Source organism: Arachis stenosperma, chromosome 2 (assembly GCF_014773155.1).
Source record: "Arachis stenosperma cultivar V10309 chromosome 2, arast.V10309.gnm1.PFL2, whole genome shotgun sequence".
Classification (NCBI taxonomy): Eukaryota; Viridiplantae; Streptophyta; class Magnoliopsida; order Fabales; family Fabaceae; genus Arachis; species Arachis stenosperma.
Genome location: NC_080378.1, coordinates 58,474,120 through 58,501,479, shown reverse-complemented (window position 1 = coordinate 58,501,479; position 27,360 = coordinate 58,474,120). Strand labels below are relative to the sequence as shown.

The 27,360-nt window shown below is 40.6% G+C and overlaps 1 protein-coding gene across 1 annotated transcript; it reads right to left on the bottom strand.

Moving 5' to 3' along the window:
* Nucleotides 1-21,050: 21,050 nt before the first annotated feature.
* Nucleotides 21,051-21,443, bottom strand: LOC130962915 (uncharacterized). Its single transcript, XM_057889070.1, has one exon. It carries the CDS (start codon nucleotides 21,441-21,443, stop codon nucleotides 21,051-21,053), a length of 393 nt encoding a protein of 130 aa, XP_057745053.1.
* Nucleotides 21,444-27,360: the final 5,917 nt, after the last annotated feature.

The window sequence follows — 27,360 nt, the reverse complement described above, 5'->3', positions numbered from 1 at the left end:
CAATTGTGTAGATCTCATAAGCAATCAGATGATGAACCTCCACTTCTCTTCTAAGCATAATGCAATGAATCATCACTGCTCTCTTGATAGTGACCTCAGAACGGTTGCTAGTGTTCAATATGGCCCAATAAAGTCTAGCCAGCCTCTTGCAATTGGTTTGAGGTCTCCCCTCTTGAGTTGGTTTGGGACACCTTTTGAATTAGTTATCCACTTAGTTCCAGGGAGGCAAATGTCCTTTAGAACTTGATCCAACCCGTTATCTACTCTCACCATTCTCCTATTAAAGGATTCAGGATCATCTTGCAGTTGAGGCAATTTGAAGACCTCTCTTATTTTGTCCAGATGGAAGTAGATAACTTTCCCTCTGACCATGGTTCTGTAAGTATGGAAAGCAGTTCCAGTCATTCTCTGCTTATCTGTCAGCCACAGATTTGAGTAGAATTCCTGAACCATATTTCTTCCAACCTTTATCTCAGGATTGGTTAGAACTTCCCATCCTCTGTTTCGAATTTGCTCTTGGGTCCCCGGATATTCATCTTCTTTTAGATCGAATTTGACTTCCGGGATCACTGACCTCAGACCCATTATTTTGTGATAATGGTCTTCATGTTCTTTGGTTAAGAACTTCTCTTGATTCCAAAGACTCTTTGGATTATTCTCTTTCTTGCCTCTTAAATTGGTTTGTTTTCCCTTAGGAGCCATAATCTTGATGAATCTTGGCTTAGTGATCACGGAAAAGCACACCAAACTTAGAGGTTTGCTTGCCCTCAAGCAAAACAAAGGAAAGAGGGGAGAGAGGAGGAGAGCAAATTCGAATGGTGGGGAGAAAGGGGTGGCCGAACGTGTATTTATAAGGGAAGGGGAGAGATTTCGAAAATTTTGAAGGAGATTTGAGAAGATATGGAAAAAATTTGAGAAATATTTGAGTTTCTGAAGAAGATTTGGGAAGGATTTGAGAGAGATCTGAAGAATGATTTTAATTTTTGAAAATTTGAAGGTGAATGATGAAAGTTTGAAATGTGTTTATGTAGAAAATTATGGATCAAAACAGGAAAGTTTGAAAAAATTTTAATTAGAAAGCAAAATCTCTGTCCCCCACCTTTCTGGCGTTAAACGCCCAGAATGGTATTCATTCTGGCGTTTAACGCCCAAATGCTGGCCATTGTGGGCGTTTAACGCCCAGCCAGGTACCCTGGCTGGCGTTAAACGCCAGCATTCCCTTCATCATTGGGCGTTTTGCTAAACGCCCAGGATGCTGCACACCTGGTGTTAAACGCCCAGAATGGTGCCCATTCTGGCGTTTAACGCCCAAAATGGTACCTTTACTGGCGTTAAACGCCCAGAATGGTGCCCATTCTGGCGTTTAACGCCCAAAGTACCCTTTACTACATTTTTTCGCCAGCAAGCTCTTTTTCTCTGCTTTTTGCACTGAATCCTTCTGTAACTCTGTGAATTCCTTCAATTTTGATATTTGCCCTTTGAGAATATATATCAAACTTTGATTAAACAAAACAGATAACCTGCTAATGACTGGGTTGCCTCCCAGCAAGCGCTTCTTTATTGTCTTTCGCTGGACCTTCACTGAGGATCATTCAAGCCTCAGTTTTGAGCATTCTTGTTCAAAATTGCTTTCAAGATAATGCTTGATCCTCTGCCCATTAACAATGAACTTTTTGTCAGGATCAGTATTCTGAAGCTCAACATATCCATATGGTGACACTCTTGTAATCACATACGGACCCCTCCACCGGGATTTAAGTTTTCCTGGGAACAATCTGAGCCTAGAGTTGAAGAGCAAAACTTTTTGTCCTGGCTCAAAGACTCTGGATGACAACTTCTTGTCATGCCACTTCTTTGCCTTTTCCTTATATATCTTTGCATTTTCAAAGGCACGGAGTCTAAATTCATCTAGCTCATTTAGCTGGAGCAATCTTTTTTCACCAGCTAACTTAGCATCCAGGTTTAGGAATCCGGTTGCCCAGTAGGCTTTATGTTCCAGTTCCACAGGCAGATGACAGGCCTTGCCATACACAAGTTGGTATGGAGAGGCTCCTATTGGAGTCTTGAATGCTGTTCTGTATGCCCACAGAGCATCATCCAAGCTCTTTGCCCAATCCTTTCTACGGGCAATTACAGTCCGTTCTAGGATTCTTTTTAGCTCTCTGTTAGAGACTTCAGCTTGCCCATTTGTCTGTGGATGATACGGGGTTGCCACTTTGTGGCTAATTCCATATCGGACCATAGCAGAGTAGAGCTGTTTATTGCAGAAATGAGTACCCCCATCACTGATTAGGACTCTGGGAACACCAAATCTGCTGAAGATGTATTTCTGGAGGAATTTTAGCACGGTCTTAGTATCATTAGTGGGTGTAGCAATTGTTTCTACCCACTTAGATATAGTCCACTGCCACCAGAATGTAAGTGTTTGAGTATGATGGTGGGAACGGACCCATGAAGACAATCCCCCATACATCAAACAATTCAATCTCTAAGATCCCTTGTTGAGGCATGGCGTATCCATGAGGTAAGTTACCAGCTCTTTGGCAGCTGTCACAGTTACGCACAAACTCTCGGGCATCTCTATAGAGAGTAGGCCAGTAGAAGCCACATTGGAGGACCTTAGTGGCTGTTCGCTCACTTCCAAAATGTCCCCCATACTGTGATCCATGGCAGTGCCATAGGATCCTTTGTGCTTCCTCTCTGGGTACACATCTGCGGATCATTCCGTCTGCACATCTCTTAAAGAGATATGGCTCATCCCATAGGTAGTACTTGGCATCTAAAATTAATTTCTTTCTTTGCACCCTGCTGTACTCCTGGGGTATGAACCTCACAGCTTTGTAATTTGCAATATCTGCAAACCATGGAGCATCATGAATGGCAAAGAATTGCTCATCTGGGAAAGTCTCAGAGATCTCAGTAGAAGGAAGGGACGCCCCAACTACTGGTTCTATTCGGGACAGATGATCAGCTACTTGGTTCTCTGTCCCTTTTCTGTCTCTTATTTCTATATCAAACTCTTGCAGAAGCAACACCCATCTTATGAGCCTGGGTTTTGAATCCTGCTTTGTGAGTAAGTACTTAAGAGCAGCATGGTCAGTGTACACAATCACCTTTGATCCTACTAGATAGGATCTAAACTTGTCAATGGCATAGACCACTACAAGTAACTCTTTTTCAGTGGTTGTGTAATTCTTCTGTGCATCATTTAGAACATGGCTGGCATAATAAATGATATGCAGAAGCTTGTTATGCCTCTGTCCCAACACTGCACCAATGGCATGGTCACTGGCATCACACATTAGTTCGAATGGCAATGTCCAGTCTTGTGCAGAGATGACTGGTGCTGTGACCAGCTTAGCTTTCAGGGTCTCAAATGCCTGCAGACACTGTGTGTCAAACACAAATGGTGTGTCAGCAGCTAGCAGGTTGCTCAGAGGTTTTGCAATTTTCAAAAAATCCTTTATAAACCTTCTGTAGAATCCTGCATGCCCCAGAAAGCTTCTGATTGCCTTAACATTGGCAGGTGGTGGTAATTTTTCAATTACCTCTACCTTTGCCTTATCCACCTCTATTCCCTTGCTTGAATTTTTCTGCCCAAGGACAATTCCTTCAGTCACCATAAAGTGACATTTCTCCCAGTTTAAAACCAGGTTAGTCTCTTGGCACCTTTTCAGGACAAGTGCTAGGTGGTTAAGACAGGAGCTGAATGAGTCTCCATATACTGAGAAGTCATCCATGAAGACTTCCAGGAATTTCTCCACCATATCAGAGAAGATGGATAGCATGCATCTCTGAAAGGTTGCAGGAGCATTACACAGACCAAAAGGCATCAGAAGGGCAAGTAAATGCTGTTTTCTCTTGGTTTTGAGGATCTACTGCAATTTGGTTGTAACCTGAATAGCCATCCAAAAAGTAGTAATAATCATGACCAGCTAGTCTTTCTAGCATTTGGTCTATGAATGGTAAATGAAAATGATCCTTTCTGGTGGCTGTATTGAGCCTTCTGTAGTCAATACACATACGCCACCCTGTGACTGTTCTTGTAGGAACCAGTTCATTTTTTTCATTATGAACTACTGTCATGCCTCCCTTCTTGGGGACAACTTGGACAGGGCTCACCCAGGGGCTATCAGAAATAGGATAAATAATCCCAGCCTCTAGTAATTTAGTGACCTCTTTCTGCACCACCTCCTTCATGGCTGGATTTAGCCGCCTTTGTGGTTGGACCACTGGTTTGGCATTATCCTCCAATAGGATCTTGTGCATGCATCTTGCTGGGCTAATACCCTTAAGATCACTTATGGACCACCCAAGAGCTGTCTTGTGTGTCCTTAGCACTTGAATCAGTGCTTCCTCTTCCTGTGGATTTAAAGCAGAGCTTATGATTACAGGAAAGGTATCACCTTCTCCTAGAAATGCATATTTTAGGGATGGTGGTAATGGTTTGAGCTCGGGTTTGGGAGATTTCTCCTCTTCCTGAGGGATTTTCAGAGGTTCTATTATTCTCTCTGATTCCTCCAAATCAGGCTGAACATCTTTAAAGATGTCCTCTAGCTCTGATTCGAGACTCTCAGTCATATTGATCTCTTCCACCAAAGAGTCAATAATGTCAGTGCCCATGCAGTCATTTGATGTGTCTGGATGCTGCATAGCTTTTACAGCATTCAACTTGAACTCATCCTCATTGACTCTCAGGGTTACTTCCCCTTTTTGTACATCAATGAGAGTTCGTCCAGTTGCTAGGAAAGGTCTTCCTAGAATGAGAGTTGCACTCTTGTTCTCCTCTATTTCCAGCACTACAAAGTCAGTTGGAAAGGCGAATGGCCCAACCTTGACAATCATGTCCTCAATTATGCCTGATGGATATTTAATGGAGCCATCAGCAAGTTGGAAGCATATCCGGGTTGGTTTGACTTCTTCAGTCAACCCAAGCTTTCTAATAGTGGATACAGGTATTAGATTGATGCTTGCTCCAAGGTCACGCAGGGCTATCTTGGTGCAAGCATCTTCTAATGTGCATGGTATCATAAAGCTTCCTGGATCTTGAAGCTTTTCTGGTAAGCTTTTCAGAATGACTGCACTGCATTCTTCAGTGAGAAATACTTTTTCAGTTTCTCTCCAATCCTTCTTATGACTTAAGATCTCTTTCATGAACTTAGCATAAGAAGGTATTTGCTCAAGTGCCTTTGCAAACGGAATCTTTATTTCAAGAGTCCTTAGGTAGTCTGCAAAGTGGGCAAATTGCTTATCCTACTCCGCTTGGCGGAATTTCTGAGGATAAGGCATCTTGGCTTTATATTCTTCGACCTTAGTTGCTACAGGTTTATTCCTTATAGAAGTGGTTGGAGAAGCCTTTTTAGAGGGGTTACTATCAGCACTCTCAGGTGTCTGATTCCCCATTGGCGTTTGAACGCCAGGATTGGGTGAAAAATGGGCGTTTAACGCCAACTTTTCCCCCTTTTCTGGCGTTTGAACGCCAGAACTGGGCAGGGAATGGGCGTTTAACGCCAGCTTTCCCCCATTTCTGGCATTTGAACGCCAAGAGTATTCCTCTCTGGGCTCTTACTGCCCTCAGAGGGATTTTGGATAGTGGTTTGGCTATCCTCTGTCAATTGTTCCTTTATTGGCTTTTTGCTACTTTGAGTAGTGTTATTCAATGTCTTCCCACTCCTCAGTTGAACTGCTTGGCATTCTTCTGTTATCTGTTTAGATAGCTGCTATTTTTCCTTATTCAACTGTGATTCTATGTTCTTGTTAGCAATTTTAGTTTTTTGGAGCATCTCTTTAAATTCTGCTAACTGTTTTGTCATCAGGTGTAATTGCTGATTAAGCTCAATCATCTGTTCTTGAGGATTAGGATCAGTGGCTACTGCCATAACTTCTTCTTTTGTGGAGAACTCATTGCTAGAGTACAAATGTTGATTTCTAGCAACAGTATCTACAAGCTCTTGTGCCTCCTCAATCGTCTTCCTCATATGTATAGATCCACCTGCTGAGTGGTCTAGAGACATCTGAGCTTTTTGTGTAAGCCCATAATAGAAGATGTCTAACTGTACCCACTCTGAAAACATTTCAGAGGAGCATTTTCTTAGCATACCTCTATACCTCTCCCAGGCATTATAAAGGGATTCATTATCCTCTTGTTTAAAGCCTTAGATGTCCAGCCTTAGCTGTGTCATCCTTTTTGGAGGGTAAAATTGATTCAAGAATTTGTCTGATAATTGTTTCCATGTCTTTATGCTTGCTGATGTGTGGAAAACGATCCAACACAAAACTCACCGGCAAGTGTACCGGGTCGCATCAAGTAATAATAACTCACATGAGTGAGGTCGATCCCACAGGGATTGAAGGACTGAGCAATTTTAGTTTAGTGGTTGATTTAGTCAAGCGAATCAAGAAAATGTAAAGGGAGAGGGGAATTTGCAGTAAATTAAAGAACAGGAAGGTAAAATGGACTGAATCTTAAAGAACAAGAAACTAAATGACTGAAACTTAAAGTGCAAGAAATGTAAATTGTAGTAACTTAAATGGCAAGGAATGTAAATTGCTTGAATATAAAAGGGAATTGAGGAATGGGATTGCAGGATCTAAACAAAGAAGAAGTAAATTGCAGCAATCAATTAAGTAGAAGATGAATTTAGATAAAACAGAAATTCAAACAGAATAGGAAATTAAAGTGCAGCAAGGTTAACAGAAGAACCAAAAGCAAAATTGGGTCTCAGGTCTCAAGAGACTAGGTAGCAGAGCCTAGATCTCTATTTGCCTTCCTAGATCCAAGTTAACAAAGCAATTGACAAGAATTAGAAGAGGAAGCAGTAAAGGAAATTTAAATTGAATTGAATTATGCAGAAAAGAGTTAAAGAGAGTTTGAATGGGAATTGAGACAGAATTTCCTCAATTTCTCACACCCAAAACTCAGAAACAGAAGATTAGAAGTGCTCAAGCAAGAATGAGGAAGAAGAGAGATCAATTCTCCTCCCAAATTCTCTGAAATCTCGGTGGAGTCACCAAGAGTATTCAAAAGCTTCAAAAATAAAAGTCAAAAGTTTAAAGCTCAAAGTAAAGGTCCTAATTACATCAAACTAACTCCTATTTATACACTTTCTATTCTTGGAATTTTGGATTTGGATGGGCTTTTGAATTGGTGAAGAAATGAATTAAAATGGGGTTTTAATTTGAATTTTCGGCCCATGAAAAGTTGCTCCCAGGAGGCTGCCCTGCCCTTGTGGAGGGCAGGGCAGGATTTGGAGTTTGGTGCGTTGTTGGTGCGGCCTTGATCGAGCTTGATGCACGAAATACTGCCCTGCCCGCGCCGAGGGCAGGGCAGGAAAAATTTGGTGCGTCAGAATTGCCACGGTGCGTGCTTGGTGCTGCCAGAATCAAGAATTGGTGCGCCAGAATTTTCCTTGGTGCATAGATCAAGGATCGCTGTGGTGCGCGCTGGTGCTGCCAGGGGAGGGATTTGGTGCGCCAGAAATGTGTGTGGTGCGCCAGATTTGTGCACCAACCAAATGCTGCCCTGCCCTCGCGGAGGGCAGGGCAGTGTTTCCAAAATGCATTCCCGTGTTCGAACCTGGGCGGATGCACACGCTTCATTAATTTCCTTGGTTTCTTGGCACGGCACTCAACCTTAGTTCCTTGCTTCTTCCTTGTTCCGTGTTCGATTCTTGTGGCATGCATGGGTGACATTTTTCCTTTGAATTTCTCCCTTGGTGAGCCCGATACTGCCCTTGTGGAGGGCAGGGCAAGGTTCTCTTCCTCTTGGTTCCAAGGCACATTTTGTGCTCTGCCCTTGTAGTGGGCAGGGCAGAGTTGCCTTCTCTTCTTGGTTCTCTTATGTTGCCCTCCTAGAGGGCAGTGTGCCCTTGTGGAGGGCAATGTTGCCTCCCCCTTTGCATGCGGCACGCTTCTTCTCTCTTTTGCCACACTTTCCTTTCCTTGGGCTACACTTCTTAGGCCACGCTTTTCCTTTTCTTTTCTTTTCTTCACCTATAATAAATCAAAACAACCACTCCAAGTATCACTAAATTCAAGAGGCTTATAAATCAATTAAAATTCAATTAAAATTAGCTTAAACCTCATGATTTAACATTAATTTCAGGGTGGTTGCTTGATTTAAAGAAGTTATGCATTTTCACTCCAAATCACTTACTTAGGATACAAGAAAGTGCATAAATGCTAACAAAACAAGTGAAATTAGCTTGAAAATGGGTATATGATGACTTGTCATCACAACACCAAACTTAAATCTTGCTTGTCCCCAAGCAAGCATCAAAATTAAGAGTAAATGGAATGAATAAGAAAAGGATACTTATCCTTATTATGCAGATAGCAGAACTTGATCTATGGGGCATTTATGCAGACAATGACAACTCAGGTTATTATTCCTGTTACATAATATATATCTTTCCTCAAAAGCTTGCTAAACTTGCTGTTATAAGACTCACTTTTTACTCACTCCCTTGCTAACTTTTCTTGGCTTTCAATGCTTAACAAGCTTATTATTCTTTTAGAGGTTGGGTGTCAAATGCTGCAGCATAGCCTTTGGCTTTATTTTCTTTTCTTTTGCTCAACATCTTTCCACCACAGACACATGGCTCATTAATTCTTCCTAGGATCATTGATGCCCAGCATCTCTTTGGATAACTAAATGTTTTGTATCTAAGTTGCTCTTTATTGTGGATTTTCAATTGGCCATCCCAAATCAGTTGATCTAAGTGACCGGGTTTTAAAATACCCCTTAGAATTTACTCATCCAAGCAGATCTTAGTACAAGAACACCACAGGCATATGTCCTAAGGTCCAAGCTATTGGTGTCCAACCTTTATTCTTTGTTTTTCTTGCCATTTTGGCTTTTTCTTTCCCTTTTCTTTCTGTTTTTGTTACCAAGGGCTTTTTCATTCTTGATAAGAGTCTTTGTAACAGCAAGCTAACTCACAATTGAATGAGAATGATATTATGCAACAATTATTTCATGAGTTATGCATTTAATCAAACACATATACCACCACCAACTTCCATTCATACTTATGCAACATTGGATATTTCACTTTTCAATTCAAACCAAACTCTTTTATTTAAGCATATGGGAAACAAAACAATATTTAAATCTAAGTGATGGATAACAAGCATTGTGCAGACTTAGCATTTTTAGCAAACAATTTCACTTGCAACTAGATAAACACTTTTGCAAGACATACAATGGTTTCCAGATCCAAAACTTTTCATAGCAGCAAGGATTAAGTTTTAGATACAACCTTTGAAGTTGCAGCCCTTTGATTTTTCCTTCTGTTGTGTTCTCTTTGAGTTAAGATGCATAATGTCTTCAATTGTTGACTCATGTCCTGCATAATCCTCAAAGTTGCTTGCTTCTCAAGCGCTTAAGTATATGGTTAGTATGTATAAACTGAGTGTGGTTCCTGGATTGATTTTGGTGTGGGAACACCAAACTTAATTGTTTGCCACTGCCTCTTATGCAACAGTTTTAACCATATGTAAAACCTTGTGTTCTTGCTAAAGGTTAATGAAATTAAAGCTAGAGAGCAATTAACAGTTGAATAATGTGTTTGGTTGCTTGGAGCTAGAATCATGCAAGAGGTGAGAATGTGTTTTTAAATGATATTTTTGGTGGAACACCAAACTTAGAATCTTTCATTATCCCTTAAATTGTTTTGGTGTGCAACACCAAACTTAGCTCCTTGCAATCCATACCAATTATTCAACATTTTTATTGAAAAAGCTATGAAAAAGAAAACTACCTCAGGTTGGGTTGCCTCCCAACAAGCGCTCTTTTATTGTCACTAGCTTGACATCTTCATCTTTGCTTCAAGGGGGATTTAGGTTCTGAACCTCCTTTTCTTTGTTCCATTGCCCCCCCAGATACAGTTTTGCTCTATGACCATTTGCTGTAAACCGACTCTTTGTTGCTTCATCTAGCAATTCAATACTCCCATAAGGAAAAACCTTAGTCACCAAGTATGGACCAGTCCACTTAGACTTAAGCTTGCCAGGGAATATCTTGAGCCGTGAGTTATACAGGAGTACTTGTTGTCCAGGTTTGAATTCTTTCTTCAAAATCTTCCTGTCATGCCATCTCTTAGCTTTCTCCTTGTATATATTGGTATTTTCATAGGCTTCTAGCCTAAACTCATCTAGCTCATTCAGCTGCAACAATCTTTTCTCTCCTGCTGCTTCAGAATCCAAATTTAGAAGTTTGGTGGCCCAAAAGGCTTTGTGCTCAAGCTCTACAGGGAGATGACAAGATTTGCCATATAACAGTTGAAATGGGGACTTCCCAATAGGAGTTTTAAAAGCTGTTCTGTATGCCCAGAGTGCATCTTCCAACTTCCTAGCCCAATCCTTTCTTGTGCTGCCAACTGTTTTTTCTAGGATCTTCTTCAGTTCCCTGTTTGCTAATTCTGCCTGCCCATTAGTTTGAGGGTGATATGGCGTGGCTACCTTATGAACAACTCCATATTTGTGGAGAAGTTTCTCCATTTGTCTATTGCAAAAATGACCACCACCATCACTGATGAGACCCTTGGGTACTCCATATCTAGTAAAAATGTGCTTCTTGAGGAATTGAAGGACAATTTGTGCATCACAGGTAGTTGTGGCTATGGCTTCCACCTATTTTGAAACATACTCCACTGCTACCAAGATGTATCTAAATGAATAAGAAGGGGGAAAGGGTCCCATGAAATCAATGCCCCATAGATCAAACAATTCTACTTCCAAAATGAAGTTCTGTGGCATCTCGTTCCTCCTTGTTAGTCCTCCTGCTCTTTGGCATTCATTACATTGGTGGACAAACTCCCTGGCATCTTTGAAGATGGTTGGCCAATAGAACCCACTTTGTAGTATCTTTGCTGCTGTTCTTTCTGGACCAAAATGTCCACCAAAAGCTGAGCCATGGCAATGCCATAATATATCTCTTATTTCACTTTCAGGAATACATCTCCTGATTATTCCATCAGAGCACCTTCTGAACAGATAGGGTTCATCCCACAAGAACTTCTTTGCTTCATTGATTAGTTTCCTCACTTGCTGCTTAGTGAATTCTTGTGGTATCTTTCTCCCTACTTTGTAGTTTGCTATATCAGCAAACCATGGTGTTTGTTGGATCAGCATAAGATGTTCATCTGGGAAGCTTTCATTCACAGGTAATGAAGCCTTTTGAATTGTTTCTGGTGGCAGCCTTGACAAATGATCAGCAACTAGATTTTCAGTGCCTTTCCTGTCCCTTACCTCAATATCAAATTCTTGTAAGAGTAGAATCCACCTGATAAGTCTTGGTTTAGCATCCTGTTTTGACATCAAATACTTGAGAGCAGCATGATCAGTATAAACCACAATTTTAGATCCTATCAAGTATGATCTGAACTTATCAAATGCATAGACTACAGCTAACAATTCCTTCTCTGTTGTAGTGTAATTTTTTTGAGCTTCATTCAATACTTTACTTGCATAATATATGACATGATGCAAGTTTCCCTTCTTCTGTCCAAGTACAGCACCAATTGCAATTTCACTTGCATCACACATGAGTTCAAATGGTAAGTTCCAATCCGGGGGTGTGATAATTGGTGCTGTTGTGAGTTTATGTTTTAAAGTTTCAAAAGCATGCTGGCAATTTTTATCAAAAACAAAAGGTTGATCAATCATCAAAAGGTTACTCAAAGGTTTGGCTATTTTAGAAAAATCTTTGATAAACCTTCTATAAAAACCTGCATGCCCCAAGAAACTTCTAACAGATTTCACATTAGTTGGTGGAGGGAGTTTTTCTATTATTTCCACTTTTGCCTTGTCAACCTCTATTCCTCTTCTTGAAACTTTATGACCAAGAACAATCCCCTCAGGTACCATGAAATGGCACTTCTCCCAATTCAAAACCAAATTAGTTTCTTGGCACCGTTTCAAAACAAGAGTTAGATGGTTTAGGCAAGTATTGAAATTATCACCAAAAACAGAGAAGTCATCCATGAAAACCTCTAAAAACTTTTCAACCATATCTGAGAAAATGGAAAGCATACACCTTTGAAAAGTGGCTGGGGCATTGCATAATCCGAATGGCATTCTTCTATAGGCAAAAACTCCAACTGGGCATGTGAATGAAGTCTTTTCTTGGTCTTTTGGATCCACCACTATCTGATTATACCCATAATAGCCATCCAGGAAGCAATAATAAGCATGGCCAGCCAACCTTTCAAGCATTTGATCAATGAAGGGAAGTGGGAAGTGATCTTTGCGTGTGGCATCATTCAACCTTCTATAGTCAATACACATTCTCCACCCTGTCACAGTTCTGGAGGGAATGAGTTCACTCTTCTCATTAATAATGACTGTCATTCCACCTTTCTTTGGTACCACTTGGACTGGGCTTATCCATGAGCTATCGGAAATAGGATATATGATTCCTGCATTCCACAATTTCATTACTTCCTTCTGGACGACTTCCTTCATTGCAGGGTTGAGTCTTCTCTGAGGTTGAATTACTGCTTTGGAATTGTCCTCCAAAAGAATCTTATGCATGCATACTGTAGGGCTGATGCCTTTCAGGTCATCAATGGTCCACCCTAAAGCATCCTTGTGAGCTCTGAGAACATCAAGAAGCTCTCCTTCTTCTTTCTTTGTCAAGGACGAATTGATGATCACCGGGAGGCTTTCTGAAGTGCCAAGAAATGCATATTTGAGATGAGAAGGTAATGGCTTTAGTTCTTGCTTTTGCACCTCTTCTTGGCTTGGTTCCACCTCTTTGTTTATGAAAGCTTCAGCCACATGTTCCTCTATTGTTTCTTGATTGTCTTTTTCTTGCTCATGCTGATCAATGTCTAATATTTCTTCCACCAGGCTCTCTATCATATCCACCCTCAAATGATCTTCCTATTCGGGAGGGTGTTGCATTGACTTAAAAACATTGATGATCATTTGCTCATTGTGTACTCTAAAAATCATTTCTCCTTTTTCTACATCTATAATGGCTCTTGCAGTTGCTAGAAATGGTCTGCCCAAGATGATTGAATTGTTGCCTTCCTCATCGGTGTCTAGGATTACGAAGTCTGCAGGGAAGATAAACTCTCCAACCTTTACTAGCAAATTTTCCACAATTCCATTTGGTGTCTTGATGGATCTGTCTGCCATGACTAGTGACATCCTGGTGGGTTTGAGTTCTTCTATGGCAAGCTTCTTCATCATGGACAAGGGCATTAAGTTAATACTAGCTCCAAGATCACAGAGAGCTTTGTCCAAGGATAGTTTGCCTATAGTGCATGACACTACAAAACTCCCCGGATCTTTAAGTTTTGGGGGGATTCCTTTTTGGAGCACGGCGCTGCATTCCTCACTAAGCATCACCGTTTCCTTCTCATTCCAATCTCTTTTCTTGTTGATGAGCTCCTTTAAGAACTTGGCATATAAGGGCATTTGCTCCAATGCTTCAGCTAAGGGTATGTTAATCTCCAACTTCTTAAAAGTCTCAAGAAATTTGTGGAAATGCTGATCTTTTGTTTCCTTGTGAAATCTCTGTGGATAAGGTAATGGTGGTGTTGAGCTCTTCTCCACTTGATGTTGTTTTGGAATTTGTTCTTCCAGGATCTTCTTTCCTTTCTTCAAATTCTGTGGTTTGTTGTCTTCCTCTGTGAGTTTTTCTGGGACATTCTTGGTCATCATGTCCTTGTTGATGGCTTCATCATTCTTTGTTGGCTCAGTGTCATTATGCTTGGTTGACCCTTGGTTACCATCTGTTAACACTTTTCCGCTTCTTAGTTGCACGACCTTGCATTCTTCCTTTGGGTTGGGAATGGTGTCACTAGGTAGTGAACTTGATGGTTTTTCAACAGAAATCTTCTTGGAGATTTGTCCAATCTGCCTCTCTAGGTTCTTCATGGAGGCTTCTTGGTTCTTTGTTGTCAATTCTTGGTTCTTCATCAGTTTCTCCATGAGCAGCTCTAGATTGGTGATTCTCTGTGAGTCTTGTGAGATGGGTTGATTTTGGGGTGTTGATGGATGATGATAGGTGTTTTGGTTAGTTGGGTGGTTATTGGGTGGGTATTGGTTAGAATTGGGGTAGTTGTTTTGTGGTTTTCTGTATGTATTTTGACTAGTGTTTGGCTGGGGGTTGTTTGTGTTTTTCCAATTGTTCTGACTTGCGTTTCTTTGCCATGGTTGTTGGTTTTGATTATGGTTGTCTCCCCATCTGAGGTTGGGATGGTTCTTCCAAGATGGATTGTAAGTATCTCCATAAACTTTATTTGTTCCAGGATTTTGGTTGTGCATGTATTGGACTTGCTCTTGCTGTTGCTCTTCTTGAGTTTCTTCACTTTGCATCCAAGTGGTTGGAGATTGGCTTGTGGTGCTCACTGCTGCCACTTGCAAGCCATCAATTCTCTTAGCCATTTGCTCAAATTGTTGTTGAATCTGCTGCTACATCATCTTGTTCTGAGCTAGAATTGAATCAACTCCTTCCAACTCCATTACTCCTCTTCTCTGTGATGGTTGGCGTTGTCTTTGATGAGCAAAGAAATATTGGTTGTTGGCCACCATATCAATGAGGTTTCGAGCTTCCTCTGTGGTTTTCATGAGCTGTAAAGAGCCTCCGGCAGAGTGATCAAGAGCTTCTTGAGCTTTAAGAGTGAGTCCTTCATAGAAATTTTGTAACTTATCCCATTCAGTGAACATCTCTGGTGGACATTTCCTCAATAGAGCCTTATATCTTTCCCATGCTTCATATAAGTTTTCAGCCTCCATTTGAGTGAACGTTTGAACCTCAGTCTTCAATCTTAGGATTCTTTGAGGGGGATAAAATTTGGCAAGGAACTTGCTCACCAAGTCATCCCAAGTGTTGATGCTTTCTTTTGGAAAGGTCTCTAGCCATTGAGTGGCTTTGTCTCTGAGAGAAAATGGGAAGAGCAACAACTTGTAGCTATCAGGGGGTACACCATTTATTTTCACTGTGTCACAGATTCTCAAGAAAGTAGACAAATGTTGATTTGGATCCTCCAAAGGCCCTCCTCCAAAAGAACAATTGTTTTGAACCAGAGTGATGAGTTGTGGCTTGAGTTCAAAATTGTTTGCATTGACATTGGGAGGAAGAATGCTACTCCCACAATGCCTAGCATTTGCAAATGTGTATGAAGCCAAGACTCTTCTCTGTTGTTGATTATTGTTGGCTCCTTCTCCTGGTTGATTAGTATCTCCTTCCATTTCTTGGAATTCCTCCTCAGATTCTTCTTCTCCAACAACGTTCTTCCCTCTTTCGGCTCTTCTTATTCTCCGAAGAGTTCTTTGATCAATTTCAGAGAGGATAGGGGAAGATCTTCCTGTACCTGACATACAAACACACAACAATAAACACACAGACCCAGAAAATTAATAAAACTTCAATCTATTGCTAGAATGAGGTTTTAGTTAGTTTAAGCAAAAATTCAAACAGTTAGTGTGTTAGTAAGAATTAGAATAACAGAAAAGAAAAAAAATGCTTAATCTAGACCTCCACTTCACTTAATCATTGTCAATCTATTTCAATCCCCGGCAACGGCGCCAAAAACTTGATGTGTGGAAAACGATCCAACACAAAACTCACCGGCAAGTGTACCGGGTCGCATCAAGTAATAATAACTCACATGAGTGAGGTCGATCCCACAGGGATTGAAGGATTGAGCAATTTTAGTTTAGTGGTTGATTTAGTCAAGCGAATCAAGTATTGGTTGAGTGATTTGTGTTTAGCAGGAAGTAAATGACAATAAATGTAAAGGGAGAGGGGAATTTGCAGTAAATTAAAGAACAGGAAGGTAAAATGGACTGAATCTTAAAGAACAAGAAACTAAATGACTGAAACTTAAAGTGCAAGAAATGTAAATTGTAGTAACTTAAATGGCAAGGAATGTAAATTGCTTGAATATAAAAGGGAATTGAGGAATGGGATTGCAGGATCTAAACAAAGAAGAAGTAAATTGCAGCAATCAATTAAGTAGAAGATGAATTTAGATAAAACAGAAATTTAAACAGAATAGGAAATTAAAGTGCAGCAAGGTTAACAGAAGAACCAAAAGCAAAATTGGGTCTCAGGTCTCAAGAGACTAGGTAGCAGAGCCTAGATCCCTATTTGCCTTCCTAGATCCAAGTTAACAAAGCAATTGACAAGAATTAGAAGAGGAAGCAGTAAAGGAAATTTAAATTGAATTGAATTATGCAGAAAAGAGTTAAAGAGAGTTTGAATGGGAATTGAGACAGAATTTCCTCAATTTCTCACACCCAAAACTCAGAAACAGAAGATTAGAAGTGCTCAAGCAAGAATGAGGAAGAAGAGAGATCAATTCTCCTCTCCAATTCTCTGAAATCTCGGTGGAGTCACCAAGAGTATTCAAAAGCTTCAAAAATAAAAGTCAAAAGTTTAAAGCTCAAAGTAAAGGTCCTAATTACATCAAACTAACTCCTATTTATACACTTTCTATTCTTGGATTTTTGGATTTGGATGGGCTTTTGAATTGGTGAAGAAATGAATTAAAATGGGGTTTTAATTTGAATTTTCGGCCCATGAAAAGTTGCTCCCAGGAGGCTGCCCTGCCCTTGTGGAGGGCAGGGCAGGATTTGGAGTTTGGTGCGTTGTTGGTGCGGCCTTGATCGAGCTTGATGCGCGAAACGCTGCCCTGCCCGCGCCGAGGGCAGGGCAGGAAAAATTTGGTGCGCCAGAATTGCCACGGTGCGTGCTTGGTGCTGCCAGAATCAAGAATTGGTGCGCCAGAATTTTCCTTGGTGCATAGGATGCTGCCCTGCCCTCGCGGAGGGCAGGGCAGAAAAAATTGGTGCTGCCAGGATCGCTGTGGTGCGCGCTGGTGCTGCTAGGGGAGGGATTTGGTGCGCCAGAAATGTGTGTGGTGCGCCAGATTTGTGCACCAACCAAATGCTGCCCTGCCCTCGCGGAGGGCAGGGTAGTGTTTCCAAAATGCATTCCCGTGTTCGAACCTGGGCGGACGCACACGCTTCATTAATTTCCTTGGTTTCTTGGCACGGCACTCAACCTTAGTTCCTTGCTTCTTCCTTGTTCCGTGTTCGATTCTTGTGGCATGCATGGGTGACATTTTTCCTTTGAATTTCTCCCTTGGTGAGCCCGATACTGCCCTTGTGGAGGGCAGGGCAAGGTTCTCTTCCTCTTGGTTCCAAGGCACATTTTGTGCTCTGCCCTTGTAGTGGGCAGGGCAGAGTTGCCTTCTCTTCTTGGTTCTCTTATGTTGCCCTCCTAGAGGGCAGTGTGCCCTTGTGGAGGGCAATGTTGCCTCCCCCTTTGCATGCGGCACGCTTCTTCTCTCTTTTGCCACACTTTCCTTTCCTTGGGCTACACTTCTTAGGCCACGCTTTTCCTTTTCTTTTCTTTTCTTCACCTATAATAAATCAAAACAACCACTCCAAGTATCACTAAATTCAAGAGGCTTATAAATCAATTAAAATTCAATTAAAATTAGCTTAAACCTCATGATTTAACATTAATTTCAGGGTGGTTGCTTGATTTAAAGAAGTTATGCATTTTCACTCCAAATCACTTACTTAGGATACAAGAAAGTGCATAAATGCTAACAAAACAAGTGAAATTAGCTTGAAAAATGGGTATATGATGACTTGTCATCACATGCTGTAGGTTGGTTATTCAACCACCTCTTAGCTTGATCTTTTACAGCAAATGAAAACAGTAATAATCTGTAGACATCCTGATCTACCTCTTTATCACGTACTGTGTCAGCAAGTTGTAAGAATTGTGCCAGAAACTCAGTAGGTTCTTCTTGTGGAAGACCAGAATACTGGCAATTTTGCTGCACCATGATAATGAGTTGAGGATTTAGCTCAAAGCTGCTTGCTTTAATGGGAGGTATACAGATACTACTCCCATATGCAGCTGTAATGGGGTTAGCATATGACCCCAGAGTCCTTCTGGACTGTTCAATTCCACTTAAGTCCATGATGGAGAAAGGGAATATGATATGAATTCACAAGTAAAGTAAATTTTTTTCTTTTTTTTATTTGACCGAAAATAATAAAATAAAACAAATGAAAAAAAATCAAATTTCGAAAACTAAAAGAAAATAAGATCAAAGCAAATTGAAAACTAAATCAATTAGTTAATTAAAAAGATTTTGGAATTAGCAATTGAAAATATATGATTGAAAATTATTTTGAAAAAGATTTGATTTTGAAATGAGGAAAGAGAAAAACAACAAAATGACACCAAACTTAAAATTTTTAGAAAATCAAACACAAATTTTCGAAAATTTAAAGGAAAACACAAAGATGACACCAAACTTAGAATTTTTAAGGATCAAGAAAGGACTAAGGACATGCAAATTCGAAAAATGCAAGAAGAACATAAACATGCAATTGACACCAAACTTAAAATATGAAACTAAACTCAAATAAAAGACTCTAAACCAACAAAAATAAAACAGTCCTAATCTAAGCAACAAGATAGACCGTCAGTTGTCCAAACTCAAACAATCCCCTGCAACGGCGCCAAAAACTTGGTGCACAAAATTGCAATCACACTTCTGCAATCCTGCACAACTAACCAGCAAATGCACTGGGTCGTCCAAGTAATACCTTACGTGAGTAAGGGTCGATCCCACGGAGATTGTCGGCTTGAAGCAAGCTATAGTTATCTTGTAACTCTTAGTCAGGATATCAATAATTATCAGGGTTGATTGTAAAAAGCAAAAGAACATGAAATAAGTACTTGTTTTGCAGTAATGGGGAACAGGTTGAGGTTTTGGAGATGCTCTATCTTCTGAATTTCTGCTTTCCTACTGTTTCTTCTTCAAGCACGCAAGACTCCCTCCATGGCAAGCTGTATGTAGGGTTTCACCATTGTCAATAGCTACCTCCCATCCTCTCAGTGAAAATGTTCAACGCACTCTGTCACAGCACGACTAATCATCTGTCGGTTCTCAATCGGGTTGGAATAGAATCCAGTGATTCTTTTGCGTCTGTCACTAACGCCCAGCCCTCAGGAGTTTGAAGCTCGTCACAGTCATTCAATCCTTGAATCCTACTCAGAATACCATAGACAAGGTTTAGACCTTCCGGATTCTCTTGAATGCCGCCATCAATTCTAGCTTATACCACGAAGATTCTGATTAAGGAATCCAAGAGATATCTACTCAATCTAAGGTAGAATGGAGGTGGTTGTCAGGCACACATTCATAGTTGAGAATGATGATGAGTGTCACGGATCATCACATTCATCAGGTTTAAGAACAAGTGATATCTTAGAATGGAAGCAAGTATGATTGAATGAAAAATAGTAGTAATTGCATTAATCCATCAAGACACAGCAGAGCTCCTCACCCCCAACCATGGGGTTTAGAGACTCATGCCATAGAAGATACAATGAGAAACGTGTAAAGTGTCATGAGGTGTAGATACAATGTCAAAAGATTCTATTAATAGTGAACTAGTAACCTAGGGTATACATAAATGAGTAAATGACGTAAAAATCCACTTCCGGGGTCGACTTAGTGTGTGCTTGGGCTGAGCATTGAAGCTTTCATGTGTAGAGACTTTTTCTGGAGTTAAACGCTAGCTTTTATGCCAGTTTGGGCGTTTAACTCCAATTTTTATGCCAGTTCCGGCGTTAAACGCTGGGAATTCTGAAGCTGATTTGCAAAGCCGGTTTGGGCCATCAAATCTCGGGCAAAGTATGGAGTATTATACATTGCTGGAAAGCCCAGGATGTCTACTTTCCAACGCCATTAAGAGCGCACCAATTGGGCTTTTGTAGCTCCAGAAAATCCACTTCGAGTGCAGGGAGGTCAGAATCCAACAGCATCTGCAGTCCTTTTCAGCTTCTGAATCAAATTTTTGCTCATGACCCTCAATTTCAGCCAGAAAATACTTGAAATCACAGAAAAACACACAAACTCATAGTAAAGTCCAGAAAAGTGAATTTTAAAAAAAAAATAAAAATATAATAAAAACTAACTGAAATATACTTAAAACATACTAAAAACAATGCCAAAAAGCGTATAAATTATCCGCTCATCAATGCACCTTTGGAATGTTACAGGTGCATTGCACAATCCAAAGGGTATTCTCCTATAAGCAAAGACTCCATAGGGACAGGTAAATGAAGTTTTCTCTTGGTCCTTGGGGTCTAGAGCTATTTGGTTGTAGCCAGAGTAACCGTCCAAGAAGTAGTAATATTCATGTCTTGCGAGTCTTTCTAGAATTTGGTCCATGAAAGGTAGGGGGAAGTGATCCTTCTTGGTGGCTTCATTGACCTTCCTATAATCAATGCACATACGCCAACCAGTCACTATTCGTGTAGGTATCAATTCATTCTTCTCATTTGGTATAACAGTGATCCCCCCCTTCTTAGGAACCACTTGGACAGGGCTCACCCAAGGGCTGTCTGAGATAGGGTAAATCACCCCTGCTTGCTAAAGTTTCAACACCTCTTTTTGGATAACTTCATTCATTGTTGGGTTTAGCTTTCTCTGTTACTGTCTTGAGGGCTTTGTACCTTCCTCAAGTAGGATTTTGTGCATGCACATTAAAGGGCTGATCCCTTTTAAGTCTGCAAGTGTCCATCCAATGACATCTTTATGTTGTTTTTGCACTTGGGTTAGCTCCTCTTCTTGTTGCTCATTCAAAATTGAGTTGATGATCACTGGATATGTTTTGTTGTTACCCAAGTAAGCATATTTCAAGTTTGAAGGCAGAGTTTTCAACTCCAACTTTGGTGCCTCCACTTCCATTTTGCTTCTCTTGTCCATCATGATTGGTTCATCCATAATCTCCAGTGGTGGCTCACCACATGAGACTTGTTGATCTTGCTCTTTGATTTCTTCACATTGTTCTTCCTCTAGGACTCCTTGAACTAAGTTTTCAATTGTATCTACCATCATGCATTCACCAATGGCTTCCTTAGGGTAGTTCATGGCCTTGAAGACATTGAAGACCATCTTCTCTTCATGCAATCTTAAGACTATCTCCTCTTTTTGAACATCAATTATGACCCCATCAGTAGCTAAGAATGGTCTTCCTATAATGATTAATGTGTTGGCCTATTCTTCCATATCAAGCACAACAAAATTAGCTGGAAAGATGAACTCTCCCACTTTCACCAACAAATCCTCTACTACACCATGGGGAAATTTAAATGTTCTGTCATCCAATTGATGTGACATTCTTGTTGGCTTGGCCTCTTCTATTCTCACCCTCTTCATCATAGCCAAGGACATGAGGTTGATGCTGGCTCTTAGATCACATAGTACCTTTTTCATGTTTATATCCCCAATGATAAAGGGGATTCGGAAGCTCCCAGGATCTTTCAGTATCTGCGGAAGCTTCTTTTGTATTATGGCACTACACTCCTCAGTGAGCACTACAGTCTCATTCTCTCCCCAATTCCTCTTCCTTGTCATGAGCTCCTTTAAAAATTTGGCATAAAGTGGCATTTGCTCTAGTGCCTCAGCAAAAGGTATGTTGATCTGGAGCTTCTAGAAGATTTCTAGGAATCTAGAGAACTGGCTATTTTTTCCATCCTTCTTCAGTCTTTGTAGATAGGGTGCCTTGGGCACATAAGGCTTTAGGACTTGCTTTGGTGAGGATGGTGCAGGGGTCTTTTCTTCCTTAGTTTCAGGTTCCCTTGCACCTTCTTCTTCTTGGTCGCTTTGGCCTGGGATTACTTCTTCTACAACTCTTCCACTTCTTAGTGTGATGGCCTTACATTCCCTTCTTGTGTTGGCCATGGTATCATTGAGAAATGTATGTATAGGCATTGGTATTTGTTTAGACAAGCTCCCTACTTGTGCTTCCAATTTTGAAATTGCTGCCCCTTGATTCTTTATGTTGGATCTGAACTCTTCTTAGTTTGCATCTATCTTTCTTTTTGCTTGTAGTTGTCTCTCAAGAACAGTGGAGATAGTTCTAGTAAGTTGTGCTGACAATTGTGCTATGGCAACTTCCAATTTTGAGAAACTATTGCTGGTTTCACATGGTTTCAACTATGCCTTTGTCTCTTGCTTCCCTCCTTAATCTAAGGAAGGTCCTCTCAGGTTCACTATCGAAGGAGGATGAAGTTTCTCCCCTTCTACCTGTCATACATTCAACAGCAGCAAGCAGAAGACAAGTGAATAAAAAAAATCTTGTTAAGATTAGTGCTTAGTTTGGTTGATGTAATTAATCAAACAGTTAATGGAGCAGTAAAATAAATGGAAATATGAACAATGAATAACTAAAATGAGCAAAGTAAAAAATAAACAAAATAGAAAAGGCAAAAATTAAAGAACTAAGAAAGTAATAACAAGGTAATTAAAATGCTTAATCTAGCTTCCCATCAATTTACTCATTGTCAAATTCAAACCAATCCCCGGCAACGCCACCATAAAACTTGATCAGTCGGATTTTACTACCCACATATAATGAATGATGAATCTGTTCTTTTGGCAAGCGCAACAAAATTGTCGTCAAGTAATAACCCACAGTGGAGTGGGATCGTATCCACATAGATTGGTAAATTTGAGCAATTTTAATCAATGGGTAAATTAGTCAAGCTGAAGAATATAGAGTGTGATTACAGAATTGTAAATGGGTAGGAAAGTAAATGACTCAAAAGTAAAGAGAAGCAGTAAAGTGCAGAAAAAGAAATGGCAATAATGTAAAGTGTAAAAATATAAATGACTTAATTGTAAATGGGAATGGGGATTGACAGAATTGTAAAGAAAGCTATAAAGAATGTGGAAGATAAAAATAGGGGAAATTCATTGAGATCAGGAGATGTTATTCTCTTTGGATTAAATCCAGCTCATCTCATCTTTAATCATGCAACTCATTGACCTCTTGGCAATCATGATTGATTGAGCCCCAATTCCTTGGTGACTAAATCTCTCAAATATTGATAATCAGCCAATTCCTTGGTCTAATTGCCAATGAAGAGAGATATACTTGGTCCCTGATTATATCACACATCATCATGGGTCCAAGTAATGGGTGGATTATATGTCACCATATCCAATCACCAAAATCCATATTCTACTCAAGTGTGAGAAGGGATTTCAAGCATGGTTTCATGTTTCCTTTTCCAAGGTTCCCAAGAAACTCATTTTGCATTCAACCTCTTTCCCAAGATGATTGAACACTAGTGTGAAGAACAAAATTCCTTCTAGCAAATCAAAGAAAAGATGAAGAGAAGAAGAAATTTACTATCATTAATCCATCAAGTACAACAGAGCTCCCTCTCTCAATGAGAGGGAATTTAGCTACTCATAGCTTAAGAGAAAAGTACAAGAGATGGAAGAGATGAAAAGTAAATCTAACTATACTCCAACGAAACTACTACTCAACAACCCCTTTCTCAGTACTTTCAGGGGTTATTTATGCTACTCCTAGCTCTAGAATAAAGAAAATACAAAAGAGAAAAGAGAAATTACAATTAGAGGGAAAAGAAAACTCAATAAACATGACCGTCCATCTCGGCGTGTGATAGGCGTTTAAGTGGCGTGCCACGCCCAGCTCTGCAAGTGGCACGCCCCATGTGTTAGTGTCCCTGGCATGTTGCGCCTTCGAGTCCAAGTGGCAAGCCTAGGGTCTTGTTAAGCCTTTGTTAGCCTGGCGTGCCACGCCTTCGAGCCCAAGTGGCACACCCAGGTCTTTTTCTTCTTCCTCTTGGCTCTAGAAAATTGAAGTAGCGTGGCACGCCCAGGGTCTGGCGTGCCACGCCAAATTGTGTGCTTGGTTCCTTTGTTGGCGTGCCACACCCAGAACTCAAGTGGCACGCCCAAGTCTTCTTCTTGTTGTGGTTGATGATGCTGGCGTGCCATGCCCGAGGCTCAAGTGGCACGCCCCAGTGGGAAATGATAGCTGGCGTACCACGCCTTCGACACCAAGTGGCACGCCCATGTGTTTGGCCTTCTACCTCCGTCTCTAGAAAGTTGTACTGGCGTGGCATACCCAGGGTCTGGCGTGACACCCCCATAGTGCAATCTTCTTCACCTTTTTGGAAAATATAACTGGCGTGCCACGCCCAAGGTCTGGCGTGCCATGCCCATAGTTCCTCTTTGTTCCAGTATCTAGCGTTCCACGCCTAGCATTAAAGTGGCACGCCCAGGTAGTTCATGAGAGTTGGCATGCCACGCCTTTGGTCTCAAGTGGCACGCCCAGCTTTGCTTGGCCTTTTCTAGTATTGGTGTGCCAGGCCTTGGTCTTCAAGTGGCACGCCTAAGTGAAGTTGACAGCTTGGCGTGTGGTGCACGAAATTGTGATCACTACTTTTCACAACTCAAATAATCCCCGGTAATGAATCCAAAAACTTGGTGCTCAATACCATGGTATAAACACAACTTCGCACAACTAACCAGCAAGTGAACTGGGTCGTCCAAGTAATAAACCTTACGCGAGTAAGGGTCGATCCCACGGAGATTGTTGGTATGAAGCAAGCTATGGTCACCTTGTAAATCTCAGTCAGGCAGATTCAAATGGTTATGGATGATATATGAATAAAACATAAAGATAAAGATAAAGATACTTATATAATTCATTGGTGAGAACTTCAGATAAGCGAATGGAGATGCTTTGTCCCTTCCGTCTCTCTGCTTTCCTACTGTCTTCATCCAATCCTTCTTACTCCTTTCCATGGCAAGCTGTATGTTGGGCATCACCGTTGTCAGTGGCTACAATCCCGTCCTCTCAGTGAAAATGTTCAACGCACCCTGTCACGGCACGGCTAATCATCTGTCGGTTCTCAATCAGGTTGGAATAGAATCCATTGATTCTTTTGCGTCTGTCACTAACGCCCAGCCTTCAGGAGTTTGAAGCTCGTCACAGTCATTCAATCATTGAATCCTACTCAGAATACCACAGACAAGGTTTAGACCTTCCGGATTCTCTTGAATGCTGCTATCAATTCTAGCTTATACCACGAAGATTCTGGTTAAAGAATCCAAGAGATAAACATTCAAGCCTTGTTTGCTTGTAGAACGGGAGTGGTTGTCAGGCACGCGTTCATAAGTGAGAATGATGATGAGCATCACATAATCATCACATTCATCAAGTTCTTGAGTGCGAATGAATATCTTGGAATAAGAACAAGCTGAATTGAATAGAAGAACAATAGTAATTGCATTAATACTCGAGGTACAACAGAGCTCCACACCTTAATCTATGGTGTGTAGAAACTCCACCGTTGAAAATACATAACAACAAGGTTCAGGCATGGCCGAATGGCCAGCCTCCCAATAATCCATAAACTAAACATCCAAAGATGATCTAGAGATCTGAATTGATCAAAAGATGAAAATACAATAGCAAAAGGTCTTATTTATAAAGAACTAGTAGCCTAAGGTTTACAGAAATGAGTAAATGACAGAAAAATCCACTTCCGGGCCCACTTGGAGTGTGCTTGGGCTGAGCATTGAAGCATTTTCATGTAGAGACTCTTCTTGGAGTTAAACGCCAGCTTTTGTGCCAGTTTGGGCGTTTAACTCCCATTCTTGTGCCAGTTCCGGCGTTTAACGCCGGGCATTCTTGAGCTAATTTGGAACGCCGGTTTGGGCCATCAAATCTCGGGCAAAGTATGGACTATTATACATTGCTGGAAAGCCCAGGATGTCTACTTTCCAATGACGTTGAGAGCGCGCCAAATGGGCCTCTGTAGCTCTAGAAAATCTACTTCGAGTGCAGGGAGGTCAAAATCCAACAGCATCTGTAGTCCATTTCAGTCTCTGAATCAGATTTTTGCTTAGGTCCCTCAATTTCAGCCAGAAAATACCTAAAATCACAGAAAAACACACAAACTCATAGTAAAGTCCAGAAAAGTGAATTTTAACTAAAAACTAATAAAAATATACTAAAAACTAACTAAAACATACTAAAAACATACTAAAAACAATGCCAAAAAGCGTACAAATTATCCGCTCATCAGCGTGCCACGCCTTCGACACTAATTGGCACGCCAAAGTGCTTAGACCTTTGACCTCTTCTCTGGAAACTTGTACTGGCATGCCATGCCCTTGATGCTCAAGTGGCACGCCCACTTTAATGTAACTCCATTAGCTTGGCATGCCACTCCTGTGTCTTCAAGTGGCACGCCCAAGTGATGATGAGAGCTTGGCGCGCCACGCCTTCGACACCAAGTGGCACACCCAAGTGAATTTTCTTTTTGGTTGATGAGTTGGCGTGCCATGCCCAGCTTGGCGTGCCACGCCCATTCCTTTTTGTGGCGTTTGTTCCAGGTGACACACCCTCTTCACACACCCAACTTTTACTTGTTTTCTTCCCTTTTTATTGCTCTTTTCACCTAAAATTCAACACAAACCTATTTCAAACCAATGTACCATAATACTTATCATTTAGTTCATGAAATTGTATTGAAACAATGAATATATGCTCTTTTTATGGTCCTTTTGTGTAGTTAAAAAGGGTAAATGATGCAAGTTATCACGTACGCATGACTAGCTCGCTTTGCTGAAGTTTTATTTTTCAGTTTTAAACCATTTCTCTAGCTTTTCAAACCTCTATAACACTTTTTTAGGGTCCATTAGCAAGCTTTTATGCGTTAGAACAAGTGTTAACAGGTTAAATGAGTTAAAGAAATATTGAAGAGGATTTGCATAGTGATGGCTAAGTAATGGGATATTGATAATGTTGAGTAAGAATTAATTATTGATAATAATAATAATAATAATAATAATAATAATAATAATAATAATAATAATAATAATAATAAAATATGATTGAATTGAGAGATGATTAATGATGTTATTGACTACGAAGGTTTAGGCTTTGTCCACATGCTCCAGGTAAAAGATGAGGAAAAAGAACGATGAGAGATCAGTTTAATTATGAATTTTGAATGAATATGAAAGAATTGAAATGATATTGAGAATAAATTTTTGTGAATGAGATACCTGGGCAGTGGTTGTAGCAATTGTTCATCCCACTTGCTCCGAGTTAGTGATTGTGACGCCTCGGCAGTAACAGCAGTAGTGGTTTATTCTACTTGCTCTGGGTTGAGTTCATAAACATCCACCTGGATAGTACGCAATAGTAGTGGTTCATTTCAGTTGCTCTAGGTCAAACAGGTAGTATGCGAGGGGTTATAGCTCAGACTCGCTTGCTCTGCGAGGTGGTATTTCTATCCAAGGTTAGCTACTAGGACATGTCGGGTTTGGCTATATAACCGACAGATGATATCATCAGGCATAGGGCAGGCATATATTATATGCATTTGTATATTTTGTTTAAATGTGCATTAACTTGGTTTGTCTAATTAATTAGCCATGCTTATCTGTTGTTTGTCCTACTTGCTGTAATTGCATCCTATCTATGTTTTCTTTACATGTATTGTATGCCTTTGCAACTGAGAGATCCCTCACA

Coding starts and splice junctions, on each gene's coding strand:
- LOC130962915 (XM_057889070.1), bottom strand. CDS start 21,443: ATGCCACTTTATGCCAAATTTTTAAAGGAGCTCATGACAAGGAAGAGG.